Below are 12,594 nucleotides of genomic sequence, written 5' to 3'. Positions count from 1 at the left end.
GCATGTTCAAAGTCCGGCCCGCAGGCCAATCACGGCCCTTGGTGAGATTTTTTTACGGCCAGCAGCTTCAGTTTTATAATGTATTATTTATGACCAGGGAGGGACTAGGACAGAAAATCGGCCTCAGTCACATGTCACCCCCATTAGCTCAGCTGGTAAGGAGTTGCGCTGTGAAACCAGAGTCCCGGATTTGAAACCCACCTGTGACAGACTGATATATTCACTCATCTCATATTATGTTGTGTTATTTGACTTCAGATGTGACTGCGTGGTTTCCATTTAAAAATGATAATTGTAACAATGAAAATGAAAATTATTATAAAACAGTGTGTTTGTATGTAAATGTTACTGTTAAAACTGAAGTGACCATTGGCCAAGTTCGGACACCCCTGATCCTATGGTGTTTTGATTTCATCGCATCTGTATGAAAAGTGAAAACCCTTTCATTATTCAATATAAAATAACTTAATTATACACAGAACAGCTTTTAATGTGTGTATTTTACAATTTGTATGTACTTTGGTTTGTATGTGCTTTTGATGAAATTGCAGATCAGTGGTCAGGGCCAGTATGACCACAACACAGGGGTACGACAAGCACACAATTATGAAACACATTTCACACACAAATATCTCATATGATCACAACAAATAATTCATGAGTTTGATTTGGTAACGTATTAGAAACATATCAGAAAATGAAAGACCACGTGTATTATGGTCATGCATGGAGCTGGAATTAGTTTACCGGATTTCTGAGTCCCACATTGATTTGTCTGTGTCCCTCATCTCCCCATGTACCAAAAGTACCATCTGACACCAGGGTGAGAAAGTAGTTTAGCATGAAGGTCTAATCAATAGAGAGAAGGTCCACGATGCACAAACCCAGCTGGCATGCAAAAGGACAGCAATTTACTTTGATTTGAACACAAAAATGCATCATTATTACAGAGCCTATCATCAGCATGGGTTGAAAAGTTGCTGGTGTATATCACCCGAGGTCTCGTCGTATTCTCAAGCACACTTTTACCTCCTCAATGCTCCGGTCTCAGTTTTCCCATTTGAACAGAGAGACTGCATCAATTCTAAATCCCAAATGCAGAAGCGGTGATTGCAAAGGCACAGCGGAGTGATTTAGATGTTTTAACAGCGTTCTTGGGACGCGGAGGATCAGTGTGTTTTGGCCGTGGATTTGGATTCAAACTCTTGCACACGGCCAAAGAGCCAAATCACTTCAAAAGTAGGCCAGCACCGCGTGTGTTCGCATAAATGTCTTTATGACCACTATAGTAGAAGGCAAATGGAGTACAGCATGTATGGCATGATAATGTATTAGGTAACATATTAGGAAAAACAATATGAAGCTGTGTGGCATATATTTCTTTAATTTTTATTTTTTATGTTGTCGTAAACAGACGAAGCTGTTGTAAACTTGCTGTCAAAATACTGATCCTACATACCATTCCTTTAATTCCTTTTCCAGTTGGGCTTTTTCTTTCAAGCCAGCTTCTCTGATAAAAAAAGAGTGTGACTATTTTATTTCCCATATGGCTGAAACGACATTTGAAAGCCTTTACTTTTCATGACTATTGGTCACACGAGAAAGTGTGACTTCCAAAAGAGCAAGTAGAAAATCAAACTTGTTATGTCTTATAGAGGATAAATAGGCCAGAAAAGCTGCTGTCCCCCCCCATATCCTCAGTTTACCCTGTGCTTTTCATAGACAACCTTAAAAGGAGCAGTTTAACCTTATTGGTGCACAAGTGATAGATCAGGCAATGCAAACTGACATTTATCTCCTTTGGAAAATATCACAGTAGCATCTCCTGGTGTGCGGCACTATACAGAATGCTAATCCCCTGCCATCGCAGCGTAGCATTTAATCAGACAGAGATAATTTTATTGGTAGTTAAGCAATGGAGCGTCCAGTGGGTTAAAATAAACCTTTTAACTAAACAGTTGCACTAAGTGTATCTCACAGGATGACTCAAGAAAAGTGCTTAGTAAATATCAAATGTCCATATGGATTGGTGTGACTGGGGAGGTTGTAGCTACACTGTATTTTCAATGTCATTAGGGGAATAGATGCTTAGAAACAGAGACAACATCAAGTCACATGTAACATTGTTATTTAGAGACTCAAATGGAGAAATACTTGGCAAATTTAGGTCACAAAGGCACATCTAAAACAGTTTTTTAAGCTTTAAGCCACTCTCCTCTAACACTTGACATGTAAAATGCTGCTCTGACTCAAAATATCTCACATTTGGATTGGTATAGTTCTGAATGTGGAGATTCACTAGTCGTGGGTTCACAGTGTAAATATGGTTTTTGGCATTGTTCACGTTTGCACAGCACAAAGCCACAATATTGATTTCTCTTCTATTTTTCCTACCCCCCTCACCCTGTCTGACAGACAGACACACACACACACGGGTTTGTGCAGCAGCTATTCTTCTTAGGACACTACATTGATATAAACGAAGCGCTATCCTAAACCTTAATCATTCCCACTTAATGCCTAACGAAAACCTAACCATGATTCACACCCAGCCCCTTAACTTATCCAGTTCCTGAGAAATGAGCTCTGCTTCATCAGGACCAGGTTTCCATGAGGTTTACTGGTCCTCAAAAGGTCCTAAAGCGGTAACAAATACAAGAACACACACAAACACACGCATATACATACACGCTCTTCTCTTTTTTCAGCCTCCCACTGGCTTTGGTTTGACTGTCAGCACTGCAATGTGGATTAAATTGCACTAATGTTGTACTGATGCTTTTTTGTATTCTTTTGTTTTGCTTACAAAAATGTGCATTGCAAGTAAACCACAAGTCTCCAGTGACTCGTGAGCCTGTGGTGATGACAGTATATTCGCATATTGAAATGAAACATGAAACAGCCGCGTGGCAAAGAAAAGGAAAGAACGAAAAAACAGGTGGCTGACTTTTTAAAAATAAAACGGCATGGAAAATAAATTCTTAATTTGGGCTTCTTTTGTCTGTCATGTCGGATCTCATTGTGGCTGTAGGTGTAGTATTAGTGTGTTTACTTGAGATACTAACAGCTCACTGGGGCAGTCTGACGTACAGCATGTCAGGCAGTATGACGTAGCTATGCAATTTCTTTTAATCAGCAATTATTCCTACTGGTTACGAGCAAGCAAGTGTTCCTTTTGCGTTTATGCAGCTCTGTTTCTTCCCCCTTGCCAGCCAAACTATGCTTCCATTTTCACTGATAGAGCTCTTTCTCTTTCTTCTCAGGGTTCAGTCGAGCTGCCCTGCCATTTGGCCTAGTACGGAGGGAGTTGTCCTGCGAGGGTTATCCCATCGATCTGCGATGTCCAGGAAGTGATGTCATAATGATTGAAAGTGCCAACTATGGCCGAACGGATGACAAGATCTGCGACGCCGACCCTTTCCAGATGGAGAACATCAACTGCTATCTACCAGACGCCTACAAGATCATGTCACAGAGGTAAATGTGGACGCACCACACTGCAGTGCCAATAGTTGTGTTTTTTTTTTTTTTTAAATGAGGTATCTGTCAGAGTTGCAGGACCCTCAGAAAATAATTGAGAGGGCTCAGCAGTAACAGTTGCATAGTTGCCCTGAGCAACCATATCTGGAGCACAGTCGAGCATTTAATTTTGTCTGGTTGCCCCTGTTGGCATCAATTTCCCCATGTTTAAAATAATCTCCTGCTTCCCCTGCTTTTGGAGTAAAATCTTCCACCAAGGAGAATAACAGGACAGCTCTAGGACTGGGTTACTCTACTGACAATCTGACTCCAAGTGTGTTAGCACCAAATACTGAGACAGCTGAACCTGAATGAAAGAGAATAAAAAAAACATAACAAAAAAAACCCAACAAAAATGACATAGACACTCACAATAGACACCAAATTCACATTTATGAACATAAACTTTTCAGCAGCGTTAACTCAGATGAGGTAATTCATCCGTCTATTGTAATTGGCTCTGATAAATACATTACCATGCAAATGTGCAATTTACATTATTAGTCTGTTACTGTTTGCTTTGTTCTGCTTATTAGTGAAGCCGAGCAACTCGCTTTTAGTGAAATCTGTTCAACGTGGAAGGGTGGAAGTGTGTGTGTTTAACAAACATAATTATTCATTAATTGTGTTTAGCAGTTTTTGACCACCAAGATAAAACAACATATATTTTAACCTTAAATGGGACATTTAGTGTAGAAATAGCATACAGTGTTTTGCTTGTAATTGTGTTTTTTATAGCACATGCCACTTGACATTAGAGTAGCACTCTTCTGTGTTGGCCCTCTGGTGAATCCTTTACTCGGCATGACCACCGCAGAGACATACACCATGCCTTCTAAACTCCCAGTGATTGATCACTGACCACAGATATACCCGTCATTTGCAAAGCCTCTGTCTCTGTGGTCATCACTCATGTGAAATGAAGGATGATTTGGTGTGGAAAACAAACCCCACTGAGGTACATGTTCCTGCGTGCACTCACATGCATCTCAGCAGGGTTCCACTGCTTGCACTGTATACATGTGACCTTATACATGAGACCAGTTGTCACATAGGTATGCCATCTGAGCCCAAAGTGCACAGGATGGAATGACATATGAGTGCCACAGAGAGAAATATTGGATGGTATGAGACCGTCAGCAACTCCTGGCAAGTCGCCTTGGGAAATAAAAAAAATAATAATAAAATAAAACAGTAGAGCCCTTGTATTCAGGGGGTTTATTGTCAAGCCTTGTTTGATGAAGTCAAATAGCTGACTCACATTGTCTGTCTTTAAAGGCTGCAGCCTGCCTGCTCCCTGTTTGCAACCCTGTGTATTACAATGCCCTCACCCTGGCTTGAACAAAAACAGTCCACTGAAGCACAAACACACAGATTTTCAGCAGGAGCCGCCTGACAAGAAAAAAAAAAGAGAAGGGAAATGAAAAAACAGTCGCGTCCAAACATTCTCCACCAGCGCCTGTAGAGGAGTCAAGTTTATTCCTCATGCGCATATTCTAAGAGTGCCAGAGGCCATAGTTCAGATGTTATTTTAAATGTGATTTTAGCATTTCAATGGAACTGCTGAGCTATCGTCCTCGTAGCAAAGAGAGAAATATGTGTGTTTTATGAAACGGGCCTGATTACAAAAGGTGTCTCTGGTGTGGGTTGAAAAACTCACATAAAAGGTTTATATCTGATACCGATGGAAAAGTAAAATAGAGATCAAGCGATACAAAAATAGTGACTATGGCTCATTTTTACTTCAAGTAAAAAATTTCCTACACTATTTCTTTTTTTAATCTGTTCAAATTCTTGGGAGCTACAGGAACGGGGAGGAGCGGTTATGTTTTATGCGAAAATGAACCACAAATTGGAAAACACAATTTAGTTCTTACAAGCAAAATAAATATCCCCCGTCCAAGAAATGCAATATTGTTTTTTGTCTATTTTGAATTTAAGGCTTGCGTTCACCATTACAAAGTCGGAGCACGTCATTTCTCCACCGCAAGTCCAAACTGAGCTGAAACTTTCCATATGTGGGGCAACCCGTCGCACACACACACACACACACATGCTGTGGAGGTAAAAAAATAATCCTACTGTACAGTCTCAATCAGTAAATTAGTGAAGTGCCAAAAATATTTGTTGCCATAATTACCCTGGCCTACTAATTTCAGTGTGAGGGAAAAATATCACTTGTGTGGAAAAGTGTGTTCACTTCTGCGCACGTGACGCTGACGTGCTCCCGAAGTGTGGAGAATTACATCGAGGCTTCACTGAGTTTTGATAGATCCTGTTGGCACTTCAAGTTGTTTTTATATCTGGCTGGCATATTATATTCATGAGCACAATGATTTTTATGAAAATAGCCTTAGGACTGTTGTGGCTCAATTAGAACATTCAGCTGCAAGCAATTAGTCGACTCAAGTGGGTGATAATCTGTACAGGAATTCTTCATGTGGACACCTCTCTCCAGCAGATGTGAGAACTGCGTGGCAGTACAGTTTGAAAGAATTAATTTGTTGATAATAATAGTCAGGGAGTTGATTTTTCATGTTCTTCTGCTCAGGATTTTTCGTTTTAATAATTTCATTTCCTCATCTTCTCTGATGATAATTAGTATAATTGCAAGCGCTGTAATATCTACGAGATTAAAACTGCACTTTCAATATATTTAAACACTACTTTAAATGCACCAACCATCTGGTTCTTAGCCTTTAATTGATTTAATCACAGGAGCTTGAGGAGTAGCAAAGACGACACGGTCGCATCATGACTAATACTTTTCAAAAACCGTACATATACAGATATACAATATGAACCCGTGTCCTAAATATATGGATTGCTCGCTGACTAATGAGCTTCATTGTAAGTATTCAATGACAATGTCATTGATTGTTGTAACCTAACATGGCTGGGGCCTGTCACTCATGGATTTTCCGAGGAGAGTATCATTTTCAAGAATGATCAATGTAGCAGTGCTCTTTGTCAGAGGCTGTAAAATTCATCTGTGGCATTTGAGGACAGACGTGAGCTGGACTGCGGTGAGTTGTTATTAGTAATTGTTAATTAAATATCGTGTGTATCAATCAGGATTTTTTTTTTTAACCTGTAGATTGGGGATGTAATATGCAATTAGATTCAATATTTTCACGAAGCAAACAACACTTTTTGTGAAGCTAATAAAATATCGATTGAATCGTTCAAAAATATTGTATTTTATTGTTTGAAAATACATTTGTTCTCTGAGCTCCCTGGGTTGTTCTTTTTGCGCCCTGGGTGTTTTGTTTGCAATTCTGACAATGGGCGGACCTTAGGAAGCTGCCTGCTGATTGGCTGCTGAGTTTTGGAGCGACAGCCCAATGGACAGGAAGTAGTCACGGGCTTGGAGTGGCTGTCCGTTGCTGTTAGTCGCTGTAAGGCACCTTCCTAAGGTCCGCCCATGGTCAGAACACAGCACAAAGAACAAGTGTGTTTTTCAAACAATGAAATACAATATTTTTTGAATGATTAAATCGATATTTTATTCCTTAAAAAGTGTTGTTTGCAGCTGACTTGAAATGTTAAAATTCATCAGCTGTATTTTCCAGGTTTTTGTCGAGACCAAATAACGTTGCCTACACTATTTATATCAGTGACAGGACTGCTTGCTGGGCTCTCCGAGGAGCTCCATTGTTGCCGCCTGACAGCACACTGCCTTGTTCTTTCTCTCTGGACATCCAGTGTCAGTGTTTATTTAAAGCACGACAGATTAAGATTTCATAAAGATCCAGATTCAACTCGGGCGTTGCAGAGGGGTGTACACAAGTTCATGAGCCATGAAACTGCTCTCTACTCAAGACTTTATCTGCGATGATGTGCTAAATTAAAAAGTGTCTGAACAGTCATTAGTGCACATCATTAAACAAACATCTACTAATGCCAACAAGTAACACTCATGCAATAAATTTTATGTCAACAAAAACTTTTTTTTTTTTACTCATTAGACTATGGGGGAAATTGATTTTGATTGGTTTACTGACATGAATAATAATAACAACAAGGCAGATAAACAGTAGATGCAGACATATGCTGTCAGGTTATGACATGTACTTTTGATTGCTATTCATTCATTAACTATTAGATTATTGTGGGCAATGTTGCAAATCAATATCATATTATCATATTGATGAGCCAGATCACTAATGTTATCATATACTGTACATATTCATAATATATATGTATGAATCTGAAAAAAGAGAAAAATGAATCAGCTGAAATCAAATTCAACTGTAGAAAAGTAGAAAAGGGTTCAAATTGGTTGATATCGTAATTATAGTGATTAAATGTGATGGGTAAAGATTGAGTTTTGCTTCAAGTGATGGTTGGAATCTGTTTGATAAATGAAATGATATTGATATCTATGAAATATTTGTTATATTTATATTGTAATATAGAATTGTTTTTTCATTATTACCCAGCCCTGTTTGCAACATTGAATCAAATAATTTGTCGTAAGGTTGTTTTAGTGCAGTGCAAAGTACAGTAACAATTTAAAATAAAATAAAAAGTTTGATTCATATCTGAAGGCTGACCCTGTGACTTATCTCCTTTTACTTTAGTTTTTTTTTAGCTTTTTGCATGAATGTGACACCACTGCCTTCTTGCTTTCTTTTAAATGTCGAACATTTTGACCTGAGGAAAAATACAAGAGCCTTTTTTTTATTTTTTATGACGTAATTCAGCAGCATGATGATACACCTTTGCTGGTTTAATAATACATTGCTGTTGATGGCCGGATATGAGTCAGACAGCAGTACTGACTCTGTAATAGACTGGACCCCCACCACCAACACCAAATATTGCATAAACACACGCATATGACAGTAATTACAAGTTTCTGGGATGCCGTAGCCGGATATTGGGTCAGACCTCGAGTTGAAAGCAGGATGCTAATGGTTAATTCCTAACAACCTATTTCCTGAAACGCTGTTGGAGCCCCCCCTTAGAAAATACTCTAAGTATACTAATGTTGAAGGGAACATACATGTGATGTGTGTGTGGGGCATGTGTGTTTCATGTCCTGTCTTCAAATGGATTTTTTTTTTTTTTTTTTCCGGTGCCATTCTTTGGCCCTGGAAATTATTTAATTTTTCAGTGGCCTGTCTGCTATCAACAGCCTTGCCTCTTGAGAGAGATGTCTGCCTTGATAATTGTGCCATGAACCTCATCAGCATTTCAGATGAAATGGAGCTAGACGGGTCACTTTGAGTTTAAGAGATGCTAATTTGATTGAAATTCAAACTGGGAGCACCAGGAAGTGGATTGTGCCTTTTTCTGTAATGTGCTCCCCTCACTCATGTCGCCTTTTCTCCTCCAGTTACACAGCGATGGCTCTCGATGCTGTCGCTGGATTTTCATACTGTGAATTCCAAGTGACTACTTAGGCTTTAAACAGTGAAGGATAGGCGGTCGTTGGGTTATGTCACATATGAGCGGCACGTGTTTCATTTTTGTTGGTGGTGTAGATGAAGATCAAGTCAACTGGATTTAAGAGAACAAAATCATTAACGGCCTCAGAATTGTATTCACGCACCTTTCCATATTCTTCTGATTTTAAATGTAGTGGCACCAAATTTGTGTACTGAATAGGACACTTATAGTTAAAATGGTGTAAGTAGAACATAAATAAAGTGTTTCTGGGCAAAGCTGCGTTACAAACCACAGCACATATGGTGTCATTGATTGAAATGACTTTTATTTTTCCTGAGAAATGGATTGGCTAAGCAGTTTTGAATTACAGTTGTTTATGGTTCTTTAGACCAACTGCAAATGAAGCATTTCACCGCCTCGTCTTAGTGGAAATATATAGTGCTGCATTTCTCTTACTTAAGGCAATTTATTATATGTTTAGCACACTACTCTCTTGTCCAATTATTCATCAGACGTGCTTCGAGATGACAGCAGAAAAGGTTAAATTGCATTTAGATACATGGCGTCAGGGAAAGCTATCAGTTGCACCTTGTTGGCTTCTCCTCGCACAATCTCTCAGGAGGGAGTGCTCATTTCGGAAGGATTTGCAGCACGGCAAGCAGCATTTATGACACTCCAATTGTGCTCATGTCTGCCTGTCCCAAATGGTCAGAGATGTGATGGGATTACGTTTGGAATACTTCAGTCTGATTAACAGGCTGATTAAAGCAGAACGTAGCTTTGTCCTGTACTTACTCAGAATAGAATAGCATTTTATTTAAATAGGGACAAATACGTTAAAACTACACTAAAACATGCTAAAATAACATAACACATTGAAATATAAATGCATATAGATAAACACTACAAGCTAAACTACATTACACACAATAGTAATTGTCAAATGATAAATATAAGACATAATCAGTACAATAAAATATGATAAAACTTGCTAAAACTACACTTGATAGTACACTAAAACACAACTTGCAAGTCAAATAAACCTTATATACCGAAAACAATTAATGATACAGCTCTGCTTTTCTTTTAGACAGCACTTTTTGTTGTAAATAGTGTTATTTCTTTTTTTAAATCAATATCATCATAAATACGTCTTATAATTCACGCGGACACCATTGCGCCTACAGAAGTTTCCCTCGACATGATCTGAAATATCAGCAGTTAGATAATGTCCCAGGCTGAAGCGATTTTGGGTTAAATGTATGTCATGTTAAGCCCGTCAACAGTTGGCTCATTTTCTCTTGCGGTGCAGGATAAAATTAATTTTTAGGCTACTATTTTTGCCTCGGTATAATCCTGTTGAGCAGCCGGGGTATTTATAGAAACTGGAAGTTTCACTCTTGAGAAAACTGTGGAACATTTTCGGTTAACTTAACATTCATTATGTACATAATTAATTACTATATAGCCTCAGACTATCAAAAGCAAGTCAGGAATATCATATTTTACATGTATTTAATTAGAGTGCACTTTGAAACCTGCGTCTGGGTATAGGCCCAAATGTTGAACTTTTTTTTTTTTTTATGCGAGGAATTTCAATTACATGCACTCTCTCAATCTGAGGACTCGGTTTATACATAGTGACATTGGGGCTTTGTCAGTTTGTCTCAGGAGATGCCCGTGATTTCACAGATCAGACAGAGGAAGAGTCATGCAATCCCAGCGTTAAAATTAGGGCAATATATCAGAAAGAGCTATCAACAGCTATGTCAACACTGTTTCAAAAAGAAATATGAGGATCTTTCCCCCCCCCCAGTGCTTATGTTCTGTTGTGTAATGGATTTGACTGGGAAAAGATGGCAGGTATACGTCTCATTAGTGTCATGAATTTTATTCTCAATATCATTCTGTTTCATATGCCGAGCATAAACCGCAGCGTTCATTTCCTGCGCTCATTGGGATCTGTTAGATAAAGCGCTGCAATTTATTTTTGGCCCCCTGCATTATATGCTAATGTGTGACAAAATGGGACGGGATCATCAAAGTGACCATATAATATATGTAAAATACTGCAGAGTCATGAAATATTGCCCGCAAAAACAAGCGGGGTATTATGGGCCCAGCATGACGCGCATGTCTTAATTCCAAGGCGGTCATTCATTTCCATAAAAACAAATATAACATGCTGATTTTCTCATCTGTTATCACGGGCGAGGGTCATTAATACAGTGAAACGACCAGTGAGACCTTCGCTAAACACAGACACATACTGAGTCATAAAGTGTTATTATGACTATGTGATACGATACACCATTTGAGTATGACCGAAATATTCCCCCTCTCGTGATGAAAATGTTCTCTGTCGTTTGTGTTTTAAAAAATAAATGAGCAAACTTTTGAATGGCATACATGCAGACAGCAGTGAAATGGCCAGTGAGAGCAACAATGTTTTTTTTAACTGTTATTATTCTTAATTCAATAATACATACTGTTTCAGATGAACAGAGGAATAACTTGTTTCATTTGCTGGATAATACTTTACTGCTGTAAACCACAATTTCTTATTTTATGGCATGCTAAACGGTGGTTGTTTTCAATCTGAAACCTAATGAGTACACATTTGTAGCCCACGTGCGTCTGATCAATGGTCTGCACCTCAACGGTAACCAACTCCGTACTGTTTCACTGTGCTGCCTAATATTATATTAACACCATTTGGACACAGGGCAGTTATTACCTCTGCAGCCCAAAGCAAAGACAAAAACCCAGAGCACAATGCAGTGCAACCAGTAATACATTTTCCAATGATTTGCTGTAAATGGGTGCAAAGGCCTATGATAAGAAGAAACAAATATCATCTGTGGTCCCTGCTAAATCAGCAGAACAGCGGTATTGATCTGGCGCCTTACATTGCCAATAGAATTTTAAGTCCCCTCGGTAGCACATGCGGCTTTCTCGGGATATTGATGTCATTATCATGATTTCAGTACAGCAAAAGGGTGGTCACCTGCAATTCCCCGGGTCTCAGAGCAGACCACAGGCTCAATGAGAATGTCTGCTCTCCAGATGTTAAAAGCATGAAGCAGAATTAACGTCAGACACTTGTGCAAGGGACTGCCGTAAGGGTAAAGAAAAAAAATATACGTATATATATATACATTTAAAACACTTTTACTTTCATCAACAACACCATTTCTTATAATGATCACTTAATTTGGGTGAAGGACCTGATTGTAACAGAGTTATTAATATGTCCTATTATAACTGATAGGTCTTCTTTTTAACATTTTTTCTAAACAAGACTTAATTTGTATATATATATATATATGCATTTAAAGTCTAAATTCGAGTGGCTCGTCTTGTTATGGGACGAGAAAGAGACTAAATCAGCATGACACTTTTGTTAAACACGCCAGCCTTTCCTGTGTTCCCCACCGCCCGCCACACCGATGTTGTAATGTTTGCTATTAATTATAAATATGGCCCTAATGCTTACATTATTTAAAAGAAATGCAGGATTTCATTTTTAAAGATTGATTCAAATCGAATTCAAAACCCTGTCGGAACAGTTACTGGAAAAGGGCAGAGGGGACGAAAAGGCTATGTAACCTTTTGGATTCTTCCATTTAGCTGTAGACAATCATGCAAATGATTTGAGCTCTTGGAAATAAAAGTTTTGAA

The 12,594-nt window shown here is 38.7% G+C and overlaps 1 protein-coding gene across 33 annotated transcripts in view; it reads left to right on the top strand.

Annotated features, from left to right (window-relative positions):
• The window catches only part of adgrl2a (adhesion G protein-coupled receptor L2a), an 89,245-nt gene that overhangs the window by 34,784 nt on the left and 41,867 nt on the right, over positions 1–12,594 (top strand). For all 33 annotated transcript variants that reach the window (XM_058639231.1, XM_058639227.1, XM_058639235.1 and 30 more), the window contains exon 3: positions 3,264–3,477. In XM_058639231.1, the coding sequence (XP_058495214.1) occupies positions 3,264–3,477 (214 nt within the window). The remainder of the gene's footprint in view (positions 1–3,263; positions 3,478–12,594) is intronic.

This window comes from Solea solea, chromosome 9, assembly GCF_958295425.1.
Source record: "Solea solea chromosome 9, fSolSol10.1, whole genome shotgun sequence".
Taxonomy (NCBI): Eukaryota; Metazoa; Chordata; class Actinopteri; order Pleuronectiformes; family Soleidae; genus Solea; species Solea solea.
Note: the sequence above shows the minus strand (reverse complement) of the source record. Positions and strands in the feature narration are given on the sequence as shown.